Below are 27,966 nucleotides of genomic sequence, written 5' to 3' on the forward strand. Positions count from 1 at the left end.
ACCTCTGTTCTGTGCTTGAAGTTGGCCTTTCAATTCAACCAAAGGCTGACGGTTGATCCGTATTGCGTCCTATTTATCCTACTTGAATGTTTACATTTATTTTTATTCATGCGGTTACTTTCCTTGAGTTTTCAGTGGAATATTATTTTTTTTTTTTTTTAATATAATTTAAAACATTGAAAAGAAAATATTTTAAAAGCGCATTTGTCAAACAACTTTCAATCTGGCTTTCAAAAACTTATTGGCGCAAGGACTAGGACAAAGGTATCATGAACCTAAGGCCCTAAATATCCTAATTTTAAATAATATTGCGTTATTACGTTTATATATACATTTATTATTATATGTATATACTGTTATATATATATTGTGACGCCCTTAGGTTGAGTGAGAGTGTATCTGATTCACGGACAGAAAATCATAAGCAACACCTACCCGTAGATCGTATCCTCGGTGTTTGTGTACTCTTCATACCGATAAGAGGGCACTTTTTTCCAGAGCGGACTTCCATAGGTGAGCTTTTGATATGAACTGAACAGCTTCTTAGTGGCTTCAACGAGCTCTACTGCTCTCGTGTCACCAGCAAGGCACCCCAATCGACGTTCTAAACACATAGCAAATATAGCTGAAATTAGCAAGTAAAAAACACGAGGAAATGCCACGTGATTACATGTACCTCAATATTTTGTGTTGCAGCTCATTTTTGATGGGCTTTTCGGTCTTCTCAAATTTTTAAACTAAATCTTGAATATATTCTCATATGCTGTCGTGGGACTAACGTTTAGTTGTACGATGAACATCATAATAATGAAGCTAGAAATTATTAGGTAAAAATAAAATTTCAAACAGCCATTTGTGCGTGCAACGGTTACTTAAAGATTTTGGAATAGACATCTGAGTGGGGTTACGAACATTCGAGTGTAAGCATGTATAACGAGTCTTGTATATCTGCTACGATTCCTCCACTATTAGAAGCTTGATCTTCAAGGTGCCGTACCCAATCTTGACAAATTTCCCATTGAAGCGCGCCGTAAGTATCCTGCAGATAAGGACATGGACAGTACTTAACTAAGACAGCTTACTTCAGTTTTCCATTAGCTGATTTTGGCCGTCGTAGAAAATCTGTCTGACATTGTGAATGTATAAAATGCGTGTCAAAATTTAACCTTGACGGTCGCTTTATCTCCAATTTGTTTAAGAACAGGAGCCAATGTTGATCGAAGAAGGTGCCATTCCTCGCCGAGTGCATTACTGAGGCCGACCCCCGGATAGCGATCCGAATTTTCACGACGGTATTTACAAACGAACTCTACGGGAGGACGAATCGGGCAGCTTCCCTGAGCTCTAGATTTTTTTTTATAGAAATCAAACGAAAAATAGAAAAATTGGCCAATGTACAGGACTATAAGTAAACTAAGGGATAATAAAATTAGGGCTAATTCAAAAGGCTCAAAAAATTATTTTTGATCTACATTTTGGTTTTGAGACAAACTTACGGCCATATTGAATAGGAGAATACCAATTAAATTGTTCAGATAAGCTTTAACGGTTACCTTCTTTAACTTTGCGCCTTCCGCATCTTTTTGTCTTTTGGATTGTTATTGACTTAAAAATTTAATTTTACTGGAATTTTTTTTGTACTGCGCGCATTTGAGCGATACTTACATTGAGTTTATACCTACTAGTATTATTTTAGTAGTTCCAGATTAAACAAACAATCTTTAGAAATGCATAGTGAGTGGTTAGGTTCGGAAATGAAATTGTAATAGCGGTAAATCGTAGTTAAGTAAAATAAAAATGAATGTGGAAATGACATTTTGAGCACATACAACTTATTTGAAATATATTTTCTCAAACAATTCTAACAAGTATGAGGTTAGGTAAACTCCCCGTATATATATATATATATATATATATATATATATTACAATATTCGCACAAATTGAAATAAGCCTACCTGAATAAAGCGGGAAAATCTTCCGCATCAAACAGATGAACGACGGGCCTTCTAAATTGGTACTCCTCTTTACAAATGGGCCCGTACTTTTGTAATTTGTCTTCAAAAGCCTTATGCAATTGGGAGTCCTGCTTATGGCCCCAGTATTGCCAATTGGTGCCGACAACTGGTAACGATGGCCATGGACCTGGAATTTCGCTGAAAACGGATAGTACGAAAATAAATGTGAAATCACACAATTAATACTCTAAAAGTGACTTGGCTGACAAAGCTGCTCATTGTTGAAGTTGTTCTAAAACTTTATAACGACAGTTAATATATACTGAAAGCTAATTTTGCGACGTTTACTACTATTATCCACACGATTGGATTACAGTTTCACTTAAAAGAACATTCAGGCATACTTTTTGCTAGGTTCAAAAAATGATTTCGTTGTTGTATATAGTTGATTGAAACAGAATTATTACTATCGTTATTCAATTATTGACAAGGGAGTTGTCGAACGTTACCTATATTAATGAAGCTATAGAACCAGAAGCATAAGCGTAAAAGAAAATGATCAAGAACGAGTTTATTACCAAGATGGTTGCTTGTGCAACAAGACATTTCTGGCAAGTCTGTCATGTCTGCCTGTAAAGCAGTTGCACTCTCGTACGGAGGCAGAAAGTGAAAAGCCCTACGATCACTTGGCTACAAGCTCTAACTAGTGTTCTCTTTACCTTAAGTAGAATACTAAATATAATATCATAATATAATAAATAATGAACTAATAAAAGTAATAATGCACGTAAACTTCTTTATTCATTACGTTTTGTTCGACAAGCTGCATCCGTGCAGGGCGTTCGTTCACATCTCAATTTCATTTATAACTACATACATATATATCTATATCTATATATACTTGAAGGTTCTGTTAGAACCCCGCTATAAGATGCAATAGTTATATCAAGAGTAAGCTTATTTTTTTCCGTTCCGTTAGGGAATTTTCTCATAGATAATAGCGCTATTATATTTAAGTAAAGCCGAACCGTTTACAGAAACGTGTGATTCGACTTTTTGTTAGATGTCCGTAATAAACGCCACCTACTTATCGACGAATTACGGCCTCTGAGCAGTGGGCGTCAATTCCTAAGGAAAAAAAAAAAAACGCGAAAAAACATGACTGCAAGAAAGTACGTGTGCGATTAGAGATTTTCTTCCAGATCTTCAACCAGACACGTACTTGCAGTCTATGCATAGTGACATAAGATGTCGGAAGAGTTTTTTTATAAATTCGCGCTATCTCCTTGTTGTGCCTAATAACGACCGTTAGATTGCTTATTTTTTTGTATGCTTTCCAATAAAAAAAAAGTATGATATCGGTCCTTATACTTAATTCTCCAATATATGGAATGCACACGGAGTAACCCACAATTGTATAGTTGTGAATCAATAAATCAATTATCTACTCACAGCACAATAATGGAAAAATGGCAAAAATTACCTCAGCGTCAAGTGGAGTGCGTGGCCTTTCTTTAGTTATATTAATGAGGACACATCTAAGAATATCCATGAAGAATTTTCTATTAACTGATCTTAATGGCGACAAACCTTTAGAGCTCACATCATTTACACATTAGCTATCTTCGAATTGTTGTTGGCCGGCAACGAGCTATATATCTTGCAGCTCGGATTATCCACTGAATAACTGTTCAACTGAATAAATCAAATGCACACGAGTGCTTCTCCGACGAGCTAGCACATCTATGAAATGAGTGTTTGTTCCATTCGATAGGTTGTCGTCTGTCGAAATCAAACATCTTGTGCATGCTTCGTAAAGATACATTCATAACTACACAACGTACTCCTGCCAACTGGTAGGCCTTTAGAAATACTTTTGGGTTAAGAACATACTTGTGTGGATTGCGTTTGCACTTGGTACCGTCAAGAGATGATGCCTCGTGTTTTTCACTGGACCTTTTCATCTAGGCCTTCAAAGCTGGCTATTAAATATAGTATTCATTGTGAGAAGTGCACTGGAAAACGCTGCTATATTGATTTGAATCAGGCGCCTCCAGGTGACAGTCACAGGAGCAAGAGCAACTTCTTGCCATTCGAGTCTCAAATTGCTCAAAAAACCGCGCTCCTTTGCCCAGAAGACTCCAAGATACCAATTGATCTTTGCATTGTCTCTCTGCAACATGTTTCGTAATATTAAAAATTATTTTTTCGAATGCAAATTTAGCTATTATACAAAATGAACTAATATAATGATACCAATAACAAAAACATTCGAATAAACTATATTGATTAACCATATTTGTTTGCTTTTACTTCAACACTAAATGATTCAGTAACACCCCTTGCATTTCTGTTGCGCGGTGTGCCACTGAGAATCACTGGCTTTAGGAGTGTTCTAAATGAAAGATCGTTGGATTGATTCTTATATTGTGCGGTGCAACTCTGTAAGAGCATACTGTCCTTTTTCTCGCATTATTTTTAGTGCATATTGAACTAGCGTAGTCTCAGAAGACTATACCGTAATTATACTCTTTATTATGAAAATAGGAGACCCTAAGGGTTGAGACGTGCTGATATCGAATAGCGTTTTGCAGCAATTTTTAGATTTTGAAAACGGTCTTCAAAACATTTGACCTTGATGTCATCTAATGGCGTACAGCCCACACGCCCAGAAACACGGAGAACTGCCAGAACGCAGATCTCCCAGGTATGTGGATTTTGAACTTACCATTTGCTTTGATAGGCCATCGCGCGACTAGTGCCTACTTAGTCGACGCGACAAGTAGCCACTTAGCCAGTGAACTGCGTATGCTGAGTATAAAAAATATAATTATTTAGAAAATAAACCTGAAGAGAAAGGTGGAAGCTAAGAGATCGTCTGCCCCAATAGGCAATAGCGATAGCTAACGGTGACATGTGAATTTGATTCCTAAACCTGACTTTTAGTCCTGGTTCTAAAATTGAGATAAACTCAAAAAGGCAACGAAAAAGTTATGAAATAATAAAATTCAGCTATAAATACTCATGTGTAAGAGCGTCTTAAGTTCAATAGATTAATCAGGCCTCAGAAAAGGAAAATATTTGACTCTTCTCCACATATTCCGTTATGTTAAGCAGGGAAGGGATTTGTTGAAATCTACTTTGCTATAAGCTGCTCACCCTTGTTGCTTTTTTGGCAATACGTTTTGAGAAACCCAAAAATATTTACCAAAGTGTTAAATAGCTATGTTCTCTAAACCGACTGAAAATATTCAACTGAAATCAATTTTTAAAGAGGATAACTCGGACGAATCGGGTCAATTGAGTGACACGCGATGTGTCAGAGACGCCATTTTAGGACGCAAAATGCTAAAAAATTAACTAGAATGTTTTAAAAATTTTCTGTTTTGATGTTACCCTCGGATTATTATACATTCTTTGCAAGCCCCAGAAAAGATTTACATCTGTAGTAATACCTGTGTATTTACACTTCGTGCATCAACTCAACTTTATTATAGTTTTACGGCCGTTCAAACATGCTGATTCATCAGACCCTTTTCGATTCACAGGCTAGTAACATCAGCAGCCTTTCCATATCCAATATGTTTTTGTTATCATTATCCATAACCGTGGTCGCGATACGTAAGCGACAGCTAAATGCATGGTGATATAATTTACATCATATGTCGTTTTGAGTCAAAACTCACAATAAATAAAATCATTCTCTTTAAAATTAAAAAAAAATTATTTTAAATATGCGCATCAGCTTTGCGCTACCTAAATTCTTTTTGCTTTTCTAAAAGTCGTGAGAAGGCCCATTATGCATCCTTTAATTTACGTTTAATCGCCAAGTATGTTTTCCTTCTACTCTATTAAAAATTATTAAAATTTTTTTTTTTAATTTAAAAAATTTTTGAATTATTAGTCTGTTGCGAACTTCTCAGATAATTAAAACTATGCACCGTTATAAAACTAAATTTAGTATTTTCAGAGTTACCAAAAAAAAAAAAAAAAGTTTCACCCTAAGCTAAATTATTAGCGTAAAAGGATAAATTTAATCTAAATTTAGCCTTTCACGCTAATAATCGACGCTCGGTGGTGAAGTCTGTTTCTAAGATGTAAGCGCTAGTTAAATCTACTTAAGACTGACCCAAATAGGGGCAATGATGCGAAATATCGGTTTATTATTACTACAATCATTTCATATACGGAAATTGGAAAACTGAAAACCACGGAAAAGATGACCACATTTCGAACGAAAAAACAAATTTCTGTAAGCACGGATGCTTCAAAGCAAATTAGAATATGCGTACCCTAAGAAATCGCAGCGAAGGTACGGACGAAAAAAAAGAAAAACAGACAATTGGAACTGAGTCCGGGACAGATGTCAGACGACATTACCGCAAAAAGTATACCCGGAGAGTATCGTCGTCATTAATGAGACATGTGTCAATCTGCACTACCCAGCAAAAATAAACCAACCCAGCGGATATACTAGAAACAGACTTCGGTGATAATATCGATTAGATTTGGGCACAAGCTGACAGTTTCAATGGATATAAGAATCATGAGATGTTTCGAGACTTTGCTAGAAACGAAAGCGACCTTTCCAAACATCTCTGATTTTTGCAGAGTCTTATGGACTAACAGTCGGCAGCATATCTTGTGGTCACTCGAGGATAACGTATGACCTCATTGTCACACTCCGATCATGTCGAAGGAAGCGGAGTCGAGCGATGATTTCAGCCCGCATATACTTCAGATTCAAGTTTTCAGGAGGGTGATAACTAAGCGTAGTGAGGTGAGAGGTGAACGATGTAGCGTGTCCTGCCGACCATCCTTCTAAACGAGCCATTCGTGACTAAATTCAATATGGTAGTATAGATCGAAGTGCACATCTACTGAAAAACTCCCAGGGCGCTGGCTATAATGCGCAAGCAAAAAAAGGGGAACGTATCTAACGTAAATCAAGATATCGCTGCTATACCTTACAAAATTGCAGAATTATTAGGAGCTTTTATTATATGCACTAATTATACAGAGCCTTTTGTTGGCCTTATGGCAATGAATATGCGGCCATCGCTGGTTCAGATCTCCGCGTTAGCAAATAGCAAATTGTTATTGTAGCTTTTTGCCATGCCGTTTCATAGGTCCGTTGGAGAATAACTTGATATATCATGTATTACATAATATGAGATATAACTGTAATAATAATAATGGCTTGTTAAAGTCAAGCAGACCTAAATGTCGGACATAAAAGATCGATCAATATAAATTAAAACACAGATGTCCGATCTCACAGCTGCAAATGTAATTAATAACGCATCGAATAAATGAATGGCACCGATACAATGCTTACTTCACTTTGACAGGCTAAAAATCATTGGAGAATGAGCGCTCGAAGATTTGCCGAGTGATAATAGTACATCACACCCGTTAAATATATCTACAAAATATGCCCAATAACAGTATAAAGAACTGCGAGGCAAGATCGTGGTACATTTCTTTGTCGAGAGTTGTTTCTTTGAATAATCCGATAGAACTATGCCCGAAGCGATCGAAAAGTCTTTCAACATGGGCGTAATTCAAAGCTAACACCGTCTGTGGCACTCGATCTAGACTGAGAGACAACTTCGCTAGCTTGACGATAATAGACATTCGTCAGGCTTCTTTGACCTTGCCCGTGAAAGCGAAAACAACCATAGAATCAAACTGACGATAGCAACGGCGTCAACTGGCGTTACTGTTATACCAGATGTCTAAACACTAATAAGTGTTTATTTTTAATACAAAATAAGTTAACAGTAAGTCCACAATTTCGTGATTATTGTTACAGTTGCTATTGCAGTTTCTTATGTGGTCGCATTGACATATATTTAATGTAACTGCCCTGGGACCACATGCTCTTTGCGACACGCAGATACTTTTTCTCATTTAACTATTTTTGCAAGGACAGTAGTTATGCGATAGTGAAAATGTAAATCTAATAATAGTCAACCGATAAAAGTTTCATCTCCAGCACAGACCTTTACTTGACGCTATCACTATGTTGCTTTATATATACGGGCTGTTTCACAGTTCATGCAGAAAAACGTTTATACATACAAAACGAGTAAAAAATAAGACAGAAAAATAAGAAGCATTCTTCACGCCGCAACGTTTCCATTCTTCCACTTCGTAATTTGCTAAATCATCTACTGTGTGAAAAAGATGATTTTATTTTCATAAAATCATCTTTTTCGCGTTATTATAGAAAATGAAACAAACACCTAAAGGAGAACCTGCCATTCCTCCTAGTAGCTACTGAGGGACTCAGAACTACTTGCGCGAAATGAAGGGATCGCTTCTTCAATCAGATTGTCAGGATTTAAGAGATAGTCATTTTTTCCCCTTCCGTCTGCTGGCGTGCCACAGCGTGTTCAAATTAGCAAAAACCGACCAAAAACGTGATACAATAACATTGCGCATTATCGAAAGCTGTGATCAGATCTACCGTACAGGTTTGGGTCTACGAGATATAACTGTTTCCACTAATTTTGGCACCGTCGTACGTGCCCATTCAAAATTATTGCACCGCGTAGAAAGCTAATTGTCTAACTGATAAGCCATCAAGTTTAAACATCTTTTTGTCAAAACACAAAGCATCTTGTAAAGCGCTTTCAACAACCATTGTATTATTACTAAATAGATCAACTAAACTAGTTGGCTGTTTCTCAAATTATAGCGTTATGATCTTATTCGCTTTATTACTGCTACTATTAATTAACGGTCAGCTATTTTTCCTCTATGTAGGTATGCCCCCGCTTTTTTCCCCCGCGGTAGTTCTCTTCCGTCTGTTAAGCGACCCTTTTATAGAACTTGGTGTTTCGCTCGATAAAACTACACCGCGGGATCCCACCAAATTGAATCACTTCTTAAAATATTTTTTGCAAAAATTGAAAAAAGAAAAGCAAAACAAAAATGTTTGACATTTACCGCACGACAGGACAGGGGTGACGGAATAACTTTAGGCCATCCTAGATCATCTGATTGATTGTCTGTGTAACCTTTACACGCATCTAAAAACTGCCGTATAGAAAATACCATCTCACCTGATAGACATGCAGTTTCCAGCACTTAAGTTTCCATGATTTAACTTAAAAAAGCTTGAAAGTATACTTTTTGTGAAGCAAGTAGTTTGATATATTGATAACTGAATATGGGAAAAACGTACAGCATGGTTTACGTTTTCCTAATTATCTAAAGATTACGTATCACATATAAGGAAACATTGCAATTGATGAGTGGAAGACATTACTGGTACAAGCGTACATAATTTTTTTGTATTATAACAATGTGTCTTAACATGAAGCGACCAAGTAATTGGCTCAACTATTCGTTTTTCAATAGCCAGCAAGGCGGTGTTGAAACAATGAAACTACTCACCAAAAAGCTCATATATATCTCATAAGTATAGGAATAGAAGTTACACTGTGCAGTGCTGACTGTGTTTTATCATGATTATCATAATTACACGCATCTAAAACTAAAATACAAAAATAATAGCGTATGAAGTCAGAGAAAATTGTTTCAAATGTTTTCATACTGTTTAATCGCCGTCCTTTTATTCGAAATTAATTTTTCAACGATTATTTAAATAAAGACACGACAGCTAGACATGCTCTACTGAGCTGAAGTTTCAGGACTGACCTTTTTACTGGAGCAAAAACTCAGTAGTAAGGTTAAAAATTATATCTAGTCTATTTAACGTATCCATCTCCATATGCCGACGGGTAGGTGCATGCGAGTAGTACACAAGGTCAAAGGATATACGCCAGCTGATTGCCATGTAACTGCTTTGTAGCATTTCACTGAGGAGAACGGCGACAGAATCCGCCTTTTGTTTGAAATCAATACAATCGACTATCCTATGCCTTTCTAAATAGCAAAGGAATACGTGTACGTTTAGTCTCCACTTGATTATGTTGGGGGCCATCCATGTGTCGGCATTCTACCTGCATTAGCGTAAGAATGAAACAGTTATTTTGTTGATAAGGAAAGACACGTAGTATATATGACATGAAATATATTTATCTAGAAATCAATGCTATATGTCTGTCTATATAACTGATGTTACCGTTTCGCATTTGATGCTAATCTTTTTTTTACTCTGTTTCTGTTGTTTGTTGCATGCTCTCACTTATTATTAGTTCAATGCTTCTTGACCTGTTCTTCTCTCCCATAGACTGTTTCAATGCCCGTTGCAATACTTACGACGGTATCCAGTCTCTGAAGCCGTGCTACGGTACAACAATTCGTTTAACCTTAGACCGTTAAAAATCGGAGAGACGTAACTCATTTGGCGTTTTACCAAAAGGAGCGGCGCAATCGGTGGTTTCCACTTTAATCAAAAGATTCGCAAAAGATTGGCGGTCTGTTATAAGATATATCCCTATAAAACTGCAGGGAATGTCGGAAGATTCTTATCAGAACAGCAAATGCAGGAGATACACAAGACAATTAATCACCGGTATCTGTTCATTTTTACTTAAATTATCACACATTGTATGCATAACAAGCAGCGTATATACACAACAGTTTGTTTTGCAGTGGGAATGGACCAATTGGTGTAAATGTATACGCTCTAAACTGTTTCTATAATAGAGCTTCCTTCAAGTAAAATTTCTTATTTCTTTCATAATAAAATAAAAAAGCAAGAGATTGCAAGTACATGTACCCAGCGCATTTACGATTCTCGCAGTTACAAGTTGAGCCGTACAAAATTTTTTTCAAAGCCAAATCTCATAGCACCGGTACCCCAGCTAGAGATATTGTTACCATTTCTGACATGTTCTGAATTTAAAGAGCTTGTGGGCAACGAGCAAAGGTCTTGTTCAGCTGACCAACTTGTGAGGCCACGAAAAAAGCGTTCTACCGGAAAGGTCAATGTTGCTCTCTATTCCGGTAGTGCGTTGAATAGGGCGGATTATTAACTTAACGCGGCGGGAAGCTCTGGTAGCTATAGCCTGTACTTCCGACTAACAAAAATCTTTTGCTGACAGATGAAGCTATTTACAAGCCTTCAGTATTATATACGGAATAATTTACATGCAAGTAATTCTGACATAAATACATGTTTTAGAAGAATATAGAGATATATGATATGCTCGACATGCCTTTTGTGGAACAAGCCTATCCGTACCTATACCACAGACTCTGCTCATCCTAAGCTTCAATTCCATTAGATTTTAAAGTTACGCGTTTTTCAGGTTAGCATAAATTTAATCGGAGTGTCTTCATCATTATATATGCACAGCTCTAAAGCATGGCTTATCTAAATTCGGACAAACTTTGAGCTGTCAAAGCGGACATCCGCTCATCGTCTTCGCAGTAGAAGTACATCAGTATTTTCTGGAATATCACTACAAGCTCATCGAAAAGCATGTTTCGTTTACGAACGTTGAGCAAAGATCAAGTATAATCCGGTGTTTTCGAGCTGTTTTCGAACCCGCCACAAAATTACGAAATGGGTTATCCCAAATCGACAGCATCGAAAATAATCAAGCGATTGCAGAATAAGTGAGAGTAGGTTCCAACACATCACAGGAGAATCTACGACTACAAAATCTCGGAAGTTAATTGATACCGTCCAAATGTGCATTTTTGAAGCTGCTTTTGTTTATATCAGATTCTGATCGCAGAAATTTGACGTGAATTAGGCTGCCCTGCGATGTATCGATACAAAAATCAACTGGAAAAACGATAGCTGGCTTGCTAGTGATCCAGAAAATGTGTCTATTTATAAATGTAATGCCATTATACTTCTTCCAGAAAAGCGAACGTGTTACCCAGAACGTTTGTTCGCATGTTGTACGAATTGTTGTGCTATCGTCGATGGTTAAGGTTTTTGAGGAAAAACTATGCGTCCTATAGCAAGACGGTATGTTGTCTGATACACACGAGATTTACGCAGGATTGATTACTTGGGGACGTAAGCATGTTCTGGAACAGGCACATAATGGTTTCTGTACATCCCAGATTGAAACCCGGTAAATTATGTATATTGAGCGTTAAGCAAGGGTCTCATAAGTACGAACATGACGTACGTTGACTCGCTCAATCGTGCTATTAAAGAGATGTTTGCAGAATGAACATTCGAAATGGACCTGTGACAGATCCCTGTAATCGTCTTGAATGGCGATTATATAGAAAACTAATCTTGACTTCTATTTGTCTTTCAATCTTCGAAACAACTCGTGAGCTTAAATCGAAGAGGCCCGAGGTTACATAGGCCACCCTGTATCAACGTGTTAATTTGCGCATATAGCCGTTGTGGAATTCAGGATTCTATTATATTTTAATAATTTAAGCTCATCTACTGATCTTAAATCAATCCTATGTCTAGCCGCGTTTATTTTTATCAGCAGCCTGAAAGACGTTGGGCTTCTCCAGACAATGCTCGTCGTCACTGGCACTTGCTCTACAAAGTCCAAAAACGGGAATCTTTTGCCGTACCATTCCCACTACTGTTGAAATGTTCATCAGTTCACAAGTCCGATCCTGGACGGTGTCTGTGCAACTTATTTCCACTGATAATTTTACTTTCAATGGATATACGGTTAAAAAGCAACAAGCTTAACGCTGGAAAATAAGACGAAGCATCCAACTGTAACCGATCTTCATAAAGGACTACTTTGTTGCTAAGGCACAATCCGGGGCCCCGGCTTGCACTCTATGTAAAATGTAGACCCTTTCCTCTTGAGGGTCGAAATTGTATAATGTAAAGATATTATTAAAATAATCTGCACTGTAATGGTTTTGAGATTTCTTTACAGGCTCTAGGAGAAGCTTGGATAAGTCAGGTGTCAGTACACTCTTTTAACTTCCAAAACGAAAAAATCCTAATTTTTTAGATATTGCTTTTCAACAAGTTCCACGCGAAACCGTCCAGCTGCGTTGGTTCAACTTTTTAGACAAGTGTATCCATCCTCTCGGGACAAACGCTTGAGTTTTCGATCAAGCGCTACTGCACTGAATTGCTGCAATCGCCGAGATATGGAGCTGTTTGAAGTTCCTAAAACGTCATCACTTACTGTACTCGAATTTTTCGGCAAGCACACGTAGTTTCGTAGGCAACTTTAAGAATCTAAGATACATTTTTATAATCTGAATATTGCAAAGCAAGAACTCCCAGGCCATAATGTTAGAAAAAAGCAAATGGTGCGTCATAATCGCTACTTTACATTCACTAAAAATAAATTTTCGAAGATTGATTTCATTTCACGAATAGCCCCATTCGGGATCATTTTCCATGATGCAACCCTTTCAGTTTCAAATGAATTGAGTCGGGGAGAAAATTATCTATTAGCATATAGCTGATATTTTCTCATAGAACTTGCCGCCGTATCAAGCCACAAGATACCTGCTAGTAATGTGAAGCAATTATGCAGTTCTGCTAGTGCATGAAAAATCTTCTGGAGCTGCTTTTTTCGACCATCTGTGGAAGCTGTGACAGCACAACGCTGTTTTCTAGCCATTACCATTTATATCATCTTGCGATGTTTGACGGGCGAGCAATGGCTTCAGACACACCTGTCCGAAATGAGTGGGGTCTACAGCGAAAGGGCTAGAACATAGATAGCGCGCTATCTTTATTCACCGTCTCCAGTTCAAATAATGATACTGCTTCTTCATTCACTAGTGATATCCGAACTATTTTCGTTTAGGGAAGGGGGTCCGACCATCCGTCGGAAGAATCTGACGTCACGGACGGTTCTGGCCCCGGTGCTAGCGGGATCATTGAAGTACTACGCCTCCTACGGGTGGTGCTGTTTATCCTGCCATGACTAGACGACAATTAGAATGCTTATGCAAAACTCTCGGACCCCCATTCGTAATCGGAAGGAAGAAATCTGAAAAGCGGCTTTTTGACGAGCCCCAACGGCAACAGTATCGCTTCTGCCATAGAAGAGTGGAAATAAGATCTAAAGACAATAGCTCATTTACACAATTGTAGTCGTCGTGTTGTAGACGGTACACACATGGTGCAACAAATTCATAAGATATGTGGCTAGCTACGTGACTGATTGAGACACCGAAGATCGGCTCTTATTTTTCAAAATTTATTTGAAATTTTCAAACGATTTTGTTTCCTTATATAGCAATATAAATTAATTTTAATTATTATATTAATTAACTTTAATGTTAATCATATACTTTCTACCCGAGTTCTAAATCCGTGCACAATCAAGTTATTAAAAAAATTATGCATCAATTTGCAATCAGCTTTTTCCTGTTATCGAGATCATGCTGCAAAAACAGATTAGCAAGAGACGCCACTTGAAATCTGAATTCTCAATATTGCTATTTGAACAGCATATAGCCATAAGACGACGTGATGCTCATGGAGATTCAAGCAACGCTAGTAAATCATACGCATAAAAATGGCTTTATGCTTAACCTGCTCGTCCGCGAATAAAAAGAATTTTATTCAGTGTACACGTACCTAAATTGACGAATCTTACGGACAGCTTGAAGTGCTGCAGATTGAGCCATGGCCGCCGAAACAGTCACGTGTAGGTCCTCCCAGATATTCTGTACCTCCTACGGCGTGTGTGCTTGCGTGTTATAGCAATCGCTTAGAGACACACGAGTAGTTGCACACATTCATGCAAACGGACACTTGCACGCTCTACACAGTAACGCTATAAGAAATACGGTTGCTTAATAGTTCGTTGTCATCAAGCGGTCCGGTAGTCTTGTAGTTCTGCGGAAAGAGTTGTGATGGTGTCAATCTTTCGTGCAATTAGATAGAGAAGGGGGTCACTGTCACGAACTTAGCCACTGTCGAGCACCAAATGACGCGCCTACAACGCGATAATGCTTCTGTTTAGCGATATCATAAATACAGTTTCACTATACTTCAGATAAATATATCAAACGATTAAGCAATTATTAATTTCTCCTGAGTTTCTCAGGAAAATGCCCTGCTTTGGGCGATTTATTCTCCAGGAACTAGACCGTCAGCACGGCTCCTAAAGCTTTCTGAGTCCTGATACACCATTCAGCGAATGCACCTTGTTTCTTAAGCGTGACTTCACTCCGCTGTTTTCCTCTGGTTAACTTGACAAGAGGTGCGCGTTGCTAGAAAAAAAACACCGGATTTGTCGCAGGAGTGGTAACCGATCTGCCGGCCGGCCGGCCGGTTGCGCTTTGATGAGTCTGTGGACTTTTCCCTTCGCAGTGCCCGACTGGATGATGTCGCCCTTATAGCTTTCCGCCGATCGACCTTTCGTTTACTTTAACTCTGTTCCGGAAAAAACAGAACTGCAACGTTCAGACTTCAAAAAACCATAATGTCTCGTGTTCAGCAGCATCGAGTGAGGGTCAAATGCACAATGTGGCAATTGCCTAAATGACACCCGGTGATATTTTCGTTCTGTTGTTGTTGTTATCGTTGGTCGGATGCATATGCGTGCTATGTTTGCAACAAAAGAGGAAGTCGCTCATTTAGACGACCATGCTACACGTAGCGTAATAACCGACACTGAAAGTGGCCGCGACTGATGGTTTGTAAGGCGAGTGCTCCTGCTGCTATCTATTGTAGAGAGGACAGATGGACCTAAACTGTGGCGCACCGGGCGCGAGGGAGGAGCCATGAGACCCTGGGAGAGGGCAGACACAAAAGCACAGTACTACGACCAACAGCGGAGCGGAGCGGAGCGCAACCCTCCAAGCGCAGCCAGCACAATCACCATCACCCGGCCAGCCGGCCGGCCGGCGGGCCGGACAGCCAACTAGACAATACTTATTCATTGGATGGCTTCTATTTGGATGCGAATGGATATAAATTCGAATATGATGAGGAGATCCTCTTAATACACAAAACGTGTACATATCTGACGTGAACAGAAGATGACATGCTTGAGTATGAGCCGCCTTTATAATAAGGAAACTTAGACTATATAAGCTTACAGTTTGTCTTCTTTTTCTGTTTTTTTTTCTGTTCTCGAGGACGCCAATGCTGTAAGCTCATTCTTCGTGGTGCATTGTAAATTAAGTTGAATGAGAAGTATTTGCACGACTTGGATTAGGCAATGCAAACTTAGAACACTGAAGCTATTGGTGATGGCAAGCCTTAAATTTATGAATCACTTCTGGACTAGCCATACGTAATCATCGATTGCGTATTTGCGAATGAAAGAACACTCACAAATAAATCTGTGGCGGAATATATGGCGTTCTGTTGACGACGTTGTTGTCGACGGTTAAAATGCGACCGGACCCAATTAATCCCACGCAGGCATAAATTGTGAAGTGTTTTCATGGACTACCTTTTTTTTTCTAGAAGTATTCGTGCTAGTCTTAGTGTATAAACACATAGCACAGCGTTTTGCTTATCATAGGCTAGCTAAATTGTATTCAAGAGACTGTTATTGAAACTTCAAATTAATCTCATTGTGACAAATATTAGGAATAGAGTTGTCCTGTTTAAGAGTGAGATTAAAATTAAGCTTACTGTCTAAACACGGTAAATATATCTACAACTGTTTTTTCAAGAATTTTATACCTAATATGAAGATTTTATCTAGACGTGTCAGTGTATAAAAGAACGACATGCACTATTTTTTATAACTATTGTATTTTTTAAATTATTTTTCTTTGTTAGTAATTGTTTATTCTTATGTAAACTGCGATTTCAGAAGAGCATACTACAATTTTAATATATATAATAAAACGCTCTATGTTATTACGAAACTTGATTTATGACGAACTTACTTGTTCTACGGACGTGTTTGATAAAACAAGAATTAATTAGAACCGTATGGTGTCTATAGTTTTCCTTGAGTTCATACAGGCGAAAATTACCTTATAGAATCAAAACGAGATGAATCGTTATATTGTATTGCGGAACAACACCTCTGATAAGATTCAACTCATAGAAGTGTGGTTCAACCGTCCAAGTTGAACTGATCTTCAAGAAGACTGCTAATACGGTATTGCGAGACCTCAAGTTCAGTAACCGACAGATTCCATGCACGAGCGTAAGCGTCCACAAGCCGATCTTCGTAAGCCTACCCTTTCCCTAGAATTCTATCAATGAGATCTTCTCTTTAAGTCTCAACGATAGCCAGGTGGTGAACTCTCGCAGAGAGCCATCGTATGCTCTTTGTGCATCTGACTGGGGTAGTCGCTCTTCCTAAATATACCAACAAATTGAGCAGTTGATCCCCTAGCGACTGTGGCGAAATCAGGCTGACTGGATGCTAAGGTAGATGCGTTGATCAAGTATTAGACAAGAGATAAAGACAGACTTAAAAAGTCAGTTAAAAACAATTTAAGAAAAATGGCAGCGTGGATCCTATGCATTCACCCCTTGCCCACTTTTCCTGTAATTTAGTTAAACAAACCGATTGCCAGAACAAAGTGCAATCTGCTTTAACCGTACGAGCAAGGATTCAGTGAACAGATTTATAATTAGCTAAGACATTTGTCTATAATTAATTTACACTGACGAAAGAAATAGGCTTGCAATTGAAGAACACCCGTTACAAAAAATACACATTTTTCTTAAAAAGAAGCCTACTTTTTTCCAAACCCTATTATTGAATTTTGAATTACCTTTCGTTACGAATAGTAAAAGACTGACATTTCCGAGGGCAAATTTCAAAGATCGAATTGGCAGCCTAGTTTTAAAAATTGCAAATATTTAACTATCTCCAAGTAAAATTTGTCCGCTTCTTTAGAGATTTAACCATATAAAGTCACGAGTATAATATAGTCTACAAGGATCACAGTATGTTTTCAATAAGAAATGACCCAACATTGTCAATGCAAGTCCTCTCAACATGATAAGAAATCATACAACGAATAAAATCACTTAGGTCTTTTTGAATTTTCGATGTAGATCAAACGTGACCAGCTTTATGACATTTCTTCCTAATATCTATATAAAATATATATATATATATATATATATATACATATATATATACGGCAATGTTACTGATGTTTTCAAATACCGCCGTATTGACTGACCACTTGCGTGCCAGCACGTGCGAATCGTTGTCCTCATATATGTATCCCTCAGTATATAGACTGCCATATCTTCTTTGGCAGAGGACAACTCTATTTAAAGCCATAGGGGATAGCTCTTAGGAACAAGGCATCGTTCAATAATAGCTAGCCAGATGTATCTTAAACCTAGCCTCATACCTCACTTTAGTAAAAACCATAAAACCTGTACGTAAACTTTTTTTCGTTTTTAATTGCTATGTATTGATATAGTACTTTAAGATTAACCTATGTTTATATAAGCTAGCAAATGATGTGCGTTACTTTTCTTATTTGATTCACAAGTTGATTGTTAAAGCCAACATCAAATTTCCAAGGCTAAATGTCTTAGGCCCCCCATTTGGTCTCAAACTAGTAACTTTTATTTACCGTCCTATGGCAACTTAACCATCAGCAGATAGATAATTAAATGGAGAAGGATAAATAGACACTGGGTGCACATTTGTAGAATTCTGTGTGTTCAGCTCTATGTGTTCCACATGCTATAATGGTTAGTTATTATTAGCTATCATATAGTTGAACGTTATTGATAAATCATTAATTCTATGATTCATCATAATAAATGTAGAATCTTAGTTTTTTCTAACTCACCTGAGAAACGGTATAAGCGCCAATTTCTATCAAGTAGTTAGGATCGAACTTACAGGGCACTCATCTTTTATTGTTTATTGCGATTTGTGAGATAATCGAAATATTTGGGCAATATAAATTCTTACTCAAATACTATCATTTTTTTTAATACGCGCCTCTTACCCTTGTTTCCCTAAGCACAAAACGTGTAGTTAAAAGTTTTCATATATACCTATTACTCGAATAATGAGAATCTAAATTCAAATATTACATAATGCTTTATAATTATTCTCACTGATATTTAGGCTAAAAAAGCGGTGAAAGCGTGTGCGTGTACGAAAGAAACGGATGCCCTTACCCAAAGCCATACACATATCACTAGTTAGGCTATTTTAAGTGATATTTTATTATGGAAATTTACTGTGCTTTAGTTTCATCGGTAGAAGAAGCAGCCTTTTCAATTTGTGGTGTTTTCTAGCCAGACTATTTTTAGCTCGTATATACGAAGCTTGATTATGGTACACATTGGTTGTATCAGTTTTAATAGACACTCTTCTATTGGTGAATCAGTTTAAACAGGCTCAATTTATTATTATTATACTCTTTATTATAATCTTATATTGCTAAATGATTTTGGAAAGAATATTATTATTTGATTAAGTTAGTTGATTATCAAAGTAGTCCAACCAACCTCACAAACAGATCCACCCAAACGCTGCGGTTCGGTTAAATAACTTTAGTTTTATAGATCACGAAACTGTCGAGTAGCATCAGACTGATAGTGCTACGGCCGTAAACGTCTATTTCTTAATAGTAATTACTTATCTTCAAAGTTAGTTGATTTTTCTTATGTTTTCCTTAAACATTTTTGTAAGGACTAGTTATAAACGCATAAATCCACCATAAAAGTGAATGACTATTGATTGGTACCAAAATGACAAATGAGTAAATACTTTATTATTTGTGTGGTTTTTGATGGAATGGATAATGTTTGATATCTACATAAAATTCACATTAAAAATAGCAACACGCGGTCGTAAGGTATGCATTTATATTAAACCCTCTAATAAATTACATGTATTCTTATAATATTCCAAGAGTATATTCAACATGATATTCTTCGCGCCATAATTTGAACTTGGCGCCCTTTCGTTGCGCTTTCTCACTGGAAGCAGACGGCCGATTGGACGCAATAACAGGTTCATACATATTCGAAATGCGTGCTAACCGGCCTCTATCAGCATGGAAGAAAGTAATTTAAGTAGCGAAGGTGAAGTAGTATTCTGCCGTCAGTCTGGCGTTGGTACTGAGGATGACTGGGACGATACAGCACTAATCGAAGCCTATGATCGAGCTGTTGGCTGCATTTATAAGGAGCTTGACAAGCGTAAGGCGTCCAGGAAAGGAAGTGTTTCGTTAAAATGGAGAACTGGCGAGTATTGCCGGTCTCAATATAGCGAAGATGGAGTGTGGTATGAAGCAAAGATTCTGTCGATTTGTGGTGACTTGTGTACTGTGCAGTATCTTGGTTACCTAAATGAAGAGGAAAAAAGCTTAGACAGTTTGAGAAAGAGCCGAGGAGACACAAGCAGGCAACTACAGATTTCCGAGGCTAACGGATTCGAGGACGTTGTAAAGGAGGCAGCAACAGATCGCAATAGATCTCGATACCCATTCTCGAAGCCCAGTGCTTTAGGCAATAAGGCTAAAGATAACGTTATACCATCTACAAGTGGATTGAAAGACCGCTTGATTTCCAGTGACGAGAAGGAAGCTCAACCAGCTACATCTTCTCTTCAGTATCGATCGTTAAAAGATAACGAACACGAACGACGGAAGCGGGGAGCTTTTCTACATGAAAGTGGTCCAGGTATAGCTTTTCCTCCACCACCGCCTCCGTTCCCGCCACACGTTGACGGAATTTGCAGTAGCGATGAAGCTTTGGCTGCAATGTTAATGTCGTGGTACATTTCCGGGTATCATACAGGATACTATCAGGCCATGCGACAAAGTGGTGGATCTAGTTGATTCAGAATTGCGGTTATGATGCCACATCACATGGTGCGACTGTTGTTCCTCTCGAATTGGTGCAAGCTTACAAATTAAGTGGGCGTGAATTCTGTAGATATAAAATCACCTACGGTTCACTAAACATGAACAGTACATGTACATATGCAAATGCACGTCTGCGTAATTTATTGCATTCAACGTTGTCCTGTTAATTCTTGTTCATCTCATACTAATCGTAGGGAATTTCATTAGGAGAGCTATTAGAAAATGTTCTGCAACCTAGCAAGAAATTGCAAACGAAAATTACTATAGTGGATAGCATGAAGTTCAACGTTTTACAACAGCGAAGAACTGTTAGATGGCAGTCAATAAATGCGCAAAATGTTTTTTTTCGATTCTATTTAAGCTTTGCCAAGTTCCTGTAGGCCACTTAATTGTTCATCGCGGAATGTAAAATTTCTCAATTGGCGGTGAATCTTTATACTTCTCTATAAACTCAGAGTCAGATAATTGCCTCCGGTAGTAGCCGCGCCCATACTGATGCTTCTCTTCTTAGATTTAAGTATAAGGACATAAGAACAAGCCTGGAATTATATACGTGCAGAAAGCTCAGGCAAAACAATCGGAGGTGACATTGGGAACTATGGAAAATAATTATTAAGTAAGAAATAAAAAATAAAATATTAAGTAATAAACAGATTGTCCAATCATAAATAGATTCATTTTATCAACTAAGGACTATATAAAAAGCATGGCTTCAGATTCAACCTCTGTTCTTCCATAGCTGCTACGATGTACTTATTTTACGGTCGATAGGATAGGTCGCACTGGCCATGAACCCGCATCAAATATATGATGAAATTTGTAATGCAATATCTGAATAGATAACTTAAAAGTAGTTAGAGTTCAAAGTGCACGTTGGCTTAGTGCAAAGTGGAAATACTGCTCCACATGCCTAAAGTTCCACCCTAGATCTCAACAAAGAGTAGCCTGTTGATATTGATCCTACGCTTGCACTTAAGACTATATCGTTCATACCAATATTAATTTGTTATTATGTAGCACACCTACATCAGAACGTATCGACACAAACGTTTAGTAAATTAAGGTACACCAAAAAGTAAATATGGATAAAGCACAATTTTTGTAGTTCTTTTAGTATGCGTAGGTAGATTTTGCTCAAAGACATAACCAAATTACTTTTAAGCGTACTAAAATGGAATCTTGACGAAGTGTGTTTTATCACGAAGTTGTGGGCTAGTTATCTTAGTTAATATGTGGTGTTTCCATCTTTGTAGTTGAAGTTACTATCATTCTCTAAACGCTTCAGGTTCGACTAGGTTATCAGAGATTGGAGAATAATCCTCTGCCTCGCTACCTTTTATTCTTCCATTTGCTACTTTTTTTTTGGTTGTAAAAGTTCGAAGGAAATTTTATTCGACTTAGACCCGATGTCAAGTAAGGGATTATAATTCACTGCTGATGCAATTTTTTTTATTGAGTCCTTTTGGTTCGCGCAAGTACAAACATTTTTATTAGACGCAATTCTTACTAGGTGCAAACAGAAACTCGAGAATGTAGCCAAATTAACAAAACATTTTTAACAAAATTAACAAAAACTTCTATCGCCTGGTAATCAGATTTATTTTTGTATAAAATCAGCAGGCTCACTAAGCCAGTGACTGTTTCTGATAAAACGAGGTTGCGGTCTGAACGAATGGGTGAGTTAATTACAGATAGATTATCAATTAGAAAGCGAATCTAAACTCGCACATAACCAAAGATTGTTTCACCCCTGCTGCCCATGTTTTCGGCGTCAGTTCTGGCCGGATCAGTTATGACTTGAACCTGAAATGGTTATCTATACTGAAGTTAGTATCACCTTTACCTATCATTAACATGGATGGGAGGTTTTTGTTCAGTCCTGTCTTCTTCGTCTCAAATTGGTGCAATATAGTTTATTGAAATTTCCATGTGAAATCCTCAAGGATAGCAGTGCATTTGTCGAAGTCTCATTATGCCGCTTGCTAAATGGGTCGATCAGAACACCAAACTGGAACATACATCTTCGTTTTTTGTTTTGCAGTTTCAAATGGTTAAATGTTTTAAAAGCTATAATTATATACCGGCGAATGTTTCAATTGGTTCACATGGTTTATAAGAATTAATAAAGCGTTTTGAATTAGGACTATCTCCAGCATGCGTGGTAGATCGTTATATGCGTACATATATGTTTACGTAAGTGCTTTTATTTATTATCAATAAAGGTTCGAGCGCGGTAAGTCAAATAGTTAACACCACTAGATTCGAAAACGACTAATGTCATTTCTTCCATGGTTAATGGGCATTTCGTGCATTTCAATATAATCTGTAGCATGTGTATTTCGTCGTGAAGATCTCAACAACGCCAATTTTCAAAGCCTTGGCGGAATCCTCAATAATATATTTCCTTGCCGTAGAAAAGATTCTCCAAAGTACATAATTGGCTCGATCCTCTATAACGACGGAAATGCGTAGAACATTCAACATCAAAAAACGGAAGTGTTATTTCAATGGTAATAATAAGCTCTAAAGTTCAACTTTCGTTAACGAGCATGAACTGGCTTCAGCATATGGCGAGGAGCTTTCACAATGGTGGCAATGACTTCCGAGCCAGCAGCCAGCGCAGCTTCTGCTCCCGTCGGGGCTGTGGATTGGATTGTCACATCGGCCGGATTTTTCGATTCCGTACCTGTGCAAAACGCAACACATATAGAAAGACAATTAAGTAATCTTTTTTCCTCCTCTATATATTGGATATGGCAATTAAAATACGTACCAAGTGCTACGTATGTATGGCTGTCAAAAACAAACTGCCAATGATACTGAAGTGTCCTAGTCTGATCTTCCGAACAACACCAGTAATACGAAAAAAAGCCATAAGTCGTCTTTAATGGTAAAGATCATTCCGATCGCTCGCATTATTTCAAGCTCCTTCTTGTATAGTTCTTTAAAGCACTTCCTTAGGATGGAATCGTTTTAGCAAAAAGCTATTTTGGATTTATTTTTGTTGAGCAGTTTTAGATTTTCATCGCCCAATTGCGGCGGTCATGCCTGAACCTAACAATTTAATTATTTTCTTTTTAGCTATTAGTTATGTGTATGCATTGTTTGAACGTCTTGTAAAACCTTATTCATCCCATAAAGCGATATTACAATCAGATTTGTCTACTACTCTATGTACCTCACTTCAGAACTAAATAGTATTTTTTTTTCGAATCATAGGGATGTTGATGCTTTTTTACTATGAACGTTTTAATGTAATATAATAGAATACATTAACTGTACATTAGATTGTAAGCTTGTGCTTGTGTTTTTATACAAAACAAGAACCCGTTCTTGAATACACTCCAAAAACGTAAAACGCTAAATAGATAAAACTGCTGTTAACACTATTACATTACATTAATGTTACATCGCTATTGCGTTTACGTTGAGCTTGCGAAAATTGCTATTAGGTGTAGCAAAGTAAAGCTTCGTGTAGTATATTTCAAGGCAAATACTAAACGAACCTACGGAGTCAGAAATACAAAGTTTACAAGGAAAAAGCATAGTATTGATTTCTGCTTAGAATCGACTAGCAGATACGTTTCCAGTTCGTCTTAATCGATGTTTAGTACGATTTGTTTCATGCATCACGGTTTTCAAAACTAATTTGAAAAACCATCTCAGTAGGCAGTTTGTATCATATGAAAATAGCTTTCAAATACCTTAAGGCATTATTATAAGGCGTTTTACTCAAGGCCAAACAATTTACATGAATTGCCGATATACTTGCGGATATATAAAAGTGCTTTTTTAGGATAGAAAAGGTAGAAATTGCTTTATTTTTATAATTACCATATTGTTGCCTGACGACTAAACTTCTCATCTTGTGGAACATTGAAGATTGTATTACACATTATAGTTACACATTTACAGTTAGCTTACCCTGCTCATTGGTAACTACATCCGCGTGAAAGCCAGTTTCGTCGGCCCAATAGGTTACAACGCGCATCCTTCCATCAGCCAGCATAAGGGTGTATTTTCCAGTTATTTTTCCACTGCCGTCACCGGACTCCTCGTGACTCGACGAGCCTTCCTTATCCTGGGATGTGTAAGAAAAACTGTACGGTTCCGGCGGGCCTTCGTTGCTCTGACATAAGGCAACCGCTACCAAACACGTCACTACAAGCACCTACGTGTATATACAAACACAACACACCATTATAAACTTAAATTATCAATAGAAAATGCATAAAGCACTTACATATTAGAAACAAATATTTCTAATAGCGCACTTTCTCATTTTTGCTTATGTTTAAGTGTCAGTATCATAGATTTAAAGAATGAAGGCAGTCAAATCGCGTGTGCACTTGTGTACGTTAAAAAATGGTATTTGCAAAACAGATGTAACTGTTTTTCAAGTTATCAACTCAATTATCTTCCTGGAGGGCTCCAAAAAAATATTAATATTAGGTCACTATTTAAGGGAATCAATAAGAAGCCAGGCGCTGAACTGACTGTAGGATTGATGCGAATATATTCGAAAAAGTCCTCATTATGTAAAGCATGGAAGATCTTCACGTCACCTATAATTATCTCGGGGTCATTATGTATGTGGTCTCGCATTATACGTGCATTATAGTTAGATAATAACAAAAAAAATAAAGGTAAAGGTATAAGCGGCTTAAACGTTGTCTTATTGTAATTTGTATGAAAGCAGTATACCTATCATTTTCCAGACATGACCTAGATTATACAGCGGTAAGGCTACTATTTCAACGAATTGGGTTTCGTTACCGCATATAGACAAAAATTCACTTGATAGGTTACATCGATCACTGCACATAAATGTTTGTCTAAAATTGAAGTTAGGACACCTCCATATTTCTATCGAAGTTGAAATGTACCACGCTCTGGCAACTACGGCTTTCAGAAATTTTTCTAAACACTATTTCAATACAGATTTGACTTCACAGCACACCCAGCATCATACACTGGATGAATGTCCTGCAGCTGGCCTTTTGTCAACTATTTTAGCATATATGGATAGGGTATCGTTTCATCCTTGACGTTGTTTCAGAGATACTTCAAAACCGAGAGGAACTAAAACGTTGCTTAAAAAGTCGGTGTCGTCTAAAATATGGATCACTTTATTCTGTGTTGTTATTGGCCATACAAAATAGGTTTATTATATGACTGTTTTGAGAATGTGCCATAAAATGGAATAGAGACTGTTTACTTCTCTAATCCTACCACAACTAGTATTTTTTCTGCGCGTTTATATGGGAGTTCATATGCCATATAGATCAGCTAATCCTAGTTCATTATTGCAGTCGCAATGAAGTAATCACACTGTAATATTAATACTCTGATGATCACGCTACGTAAACATGTAGGTATTTCTTAGTAAAACAAAAAAGGACTTTGGTTTAATATCTAATGTTTCATTAATAACAGTCACTTTGGCAAGTACCAAAGAAAACGAAGATTGAAATTTTCTGAATTAGCGGTATATTTTAAAGGTAGTTGAAGTAAACGCTTAAAATCTTAATATTGTAATTTGGTTAGTGCTTTCCACTTAGCTCATTTGAAACAAAATAAAGTGTGGGAATGACTGACGCTCTCATACCACGACCGTATCTTTACTTTGTCAATTGAAATTGTGATTCTAAAACTGTACTACATTCGTTTCTATAATGCCCGTCAAGCTAGACTAAAGGAAACTCCCACAAGCAACAAAATCGATTTTAAAAGTTCTTTAAAAATGGAATCACCATTTTTCAAGATCTTTTAAAATTGTTCGCTTTTAGCCGTTTACTGAAAAATCAACAATTAGCAACAAGAAAAACCAGAAAACAGGAGACAGAAGTATTTCGGCCTTTATATGATAGCTTAATGCTCATCTACGCTCATCCACTTTTCAAAATTTTACTTTCACGTACTCTCCGTGCACTTTTTAGGTTTACGGTTGACTCTCAAAATTAAAGCACACTCGACCGTTATCTCAGAGTATGCCTACACCTTGAGCTTTTTGAGAAAACAAAGTTTTTCTGCTCTCATACAGCTTGCACTCCGCAGTAGAGTGGCCTCACATTTGTGCAGGCACAAATCTAGTTGGACAAGAGAATATAGAAATAAAAAGTGTTATATGACTTTTGGTTCCATCACTTCGGTTTGTGGCTAGCAACTTCAGTATCGAGCATTTGTAAGTATCGAGCAATTTTTTAATATTCAAAATTATCTTCAGTTAAGTAACTATCCCGTCGAAATGCGGGCTGACAATACTAAAAAACCTACGTTTACGGGTGGACATCCATGTCACCATGATATCTCGCCACCGCGGGATCAGTCAAAAATAACCCTTTTACTTAGCTTACTTAAAGTGTAAATAATTCCACACGCGTATTCGAAACGCGGACATTCTTTTACTACTTTTTTTTTTTTTTTTTTAATTTTTTACCGTTTTCTTATTGTGCACTTAATCCAAGGACCTAATATTAGATCAGAGAGGTTTCCTCAATGCTTTCAACGAGAAGTGCAATCAGAATCCTACAGTAACTAAATCGAGCGTCTTCTATCTTATGTTTCACCTAAGTGGTCTATAGTGTCAAAAAAAAAGAGAAATTACGTGTGAAATAACTACTAATAAACGGTAGGCTGTGTTTTATAATTATAGTACCTTGTACTTACATACCTTGAGCATATTGAAAGAGTTATTCTCTTTTAAAACGTATTCCTTCGTAAATCTTTTTTTCACTTCCTTTAAATCTCATAGACGCAAGCACTAACTGAAGCACGTGCCTCTTAGAGCAACGCCTTTAAGCTGCACAGCGGATTTATTGCCGTCAGTGAACTCAGCTCTTTTCTGAGAGAAAGGGTGACCATTGACGGGAAAATAGAAGAGAATATATTGGCTGCCACCTCAGGAAGATGCATTTCGTTCAAATTTATTTAGCAGAAGTGTCGAATGCGGCAACTCGGCCATTGTGATGAAGCTTGCCTTCATGGTAACTATGCTTGCTATGACAATGACTTAAACAGTCATCAAATAAAAAAAGCATTCTAATGTATCCACTTATAGTCTATTTCGTTGTTTATACTGATAAATATGTTTCTAATGTTGAGTAAAGATAGTTTTGACTGGAATCGAATTCAGACAACCGAGATCCTCCCCTCATTCGATGCGTATCCGAGACTGTTAGACATGCGGTGGTTCGTTCCAACTGCGCAAGTAAGCTTTCGGAGACTACATACGAATCAACGAAGAAGACCCTGCCGGGCGATAGAACCAGAAGGGTCAAAACAAAATCAGTCTGAGGAAAAAGGCCGTCCTTAAACGAAAAATTTTGCTCAGTAGATAGTCATTTTTGCGA

At 37.4% G+C, this 27,966-nt stretch overlaps 3 protein-coding genes across 3 annotated transcripts; 1 reads left to right on the forward strand and 2 right to left on the reverse strand.

Moving 5' to 3' along the window:
• Positions 1-514: 514 nt before the first annotated feature.
• LOC111271365 (ecdysone 20-monooxygenase) lies at positions 515-15,514 on the reverse strand. The gene is made up of 5 exons (XM_086972891.1): positions 14,421-15,514; positions 1,958-2,155; positions 1,167-1,344; positions 913-1,039; positions 515-604 (listed from the first exon to the last, which is right to left on the reverse strand). Coding segments are annotated over exons 1-5 (555 nt in total). The 5' UTR covers positions 14,471-15,514; the 3' UTR covers positions 515-602.
• Positions 15,515-19,756: 4,242 nt separating this feature from the next.
• Smn (survival motor neuron) lies at positions 19,757-21,710 on the forward strand. Its single transcript, XM_022852112.2, has one exon. It carries the CDS (start codon positions 19,802-19,804, stop codon positions 20,585-20,587), a length of 786 nt encoding a protein of 261 aa, XP_022707847.1. The 5' UTR covers positions 19,757-19,801; the 3' UTR covers positions 20,588-21,710.
• Positions 21,711-22,041: 331 nt separating this feature from the next.
• On the reverse strand, positions 22,042-27,442 carry LOC111271369 (cuticle protein 10.9). Its single transcript, XM_022852113.2, has 3 exons — positions 27,288-27,442; positions 24,539-24,785; positions 22,042-23,300 (listed from the first exon to the last, which is right to left on the reverse strand). Exons 1-3 carry the CDS (start codon positions 27,294-27,296, stop codon positions 23,155-23,157), a joined length of 402 nt encoding a protein of 133 aa, XP_022707848.1. The 5' UTR covers positions 27,297-27,442; the 3' UTR covers positions 22,042-23,154.
• Between the last annotated feature and the right edge of the window lie 524 nt (positions 27,443-27,966).

This window comes from Varroa jacobsoni, unplaced genomic scaffold (genome assembly GCF_002532875.2).
Source record: "Varroa jacobsoni isolate VJ856 unplaced genomic scaffold, vjacob_1.0 contig00558, whole genome shotgun sequence".
Lineage (NCBI taxonomy): Eukaryota > Metazoa > Arthropoda > Arachnida > Mesostigmata > Varroidae > Varroa > Varroa jacobsoni.

What these genes read in the sequence shown, in the direction of transcription:
- Smn (XM_022852112.2), top strand. Translation starts at nt 19,802, where the DNA reads ATGGAAGAAAGTAATTTAAGTAGCGAAGGTGAAGTAGTATTCTGCCGT.
- LOC111271365 (XM_086972891.1), bottom strand. Translation starts at nt 14,470, where the DNA reads ATGGCTCAATCTGCAGCACTTCAAGCTGTCCGTAAGATTCGTCAATTT. An exon ending in CGTAAGATTCGTCAATTTAG is followed by an intron (nt 2,156 to 14,420) that starts GTACGTGTACAC and finishes ATCCGTTTTCAG; the next exon opens with CGAAATTCCAGGTCCATGGC. An exon ending in GAGATAAAGCGACCGTCAAG is followed by an intron (nt 1,040 to 1,166) that starts GTTAAATTTTGA and finishes CCTTATCTGCAG; the next exon opens with GATACTTACGGCGCGCTTCA.
- LOC111271369 (XM_022852113.2), bottom strand. An exon ending in TGTAGTTACCAATGAGCAGG is followed by an intron (nt 23,301 to 24,538) that starts GTAAGCTAACTG and finishes CGTTTTGCACAG; the next exon opens with GTACGGAATCGAAAAATCCG.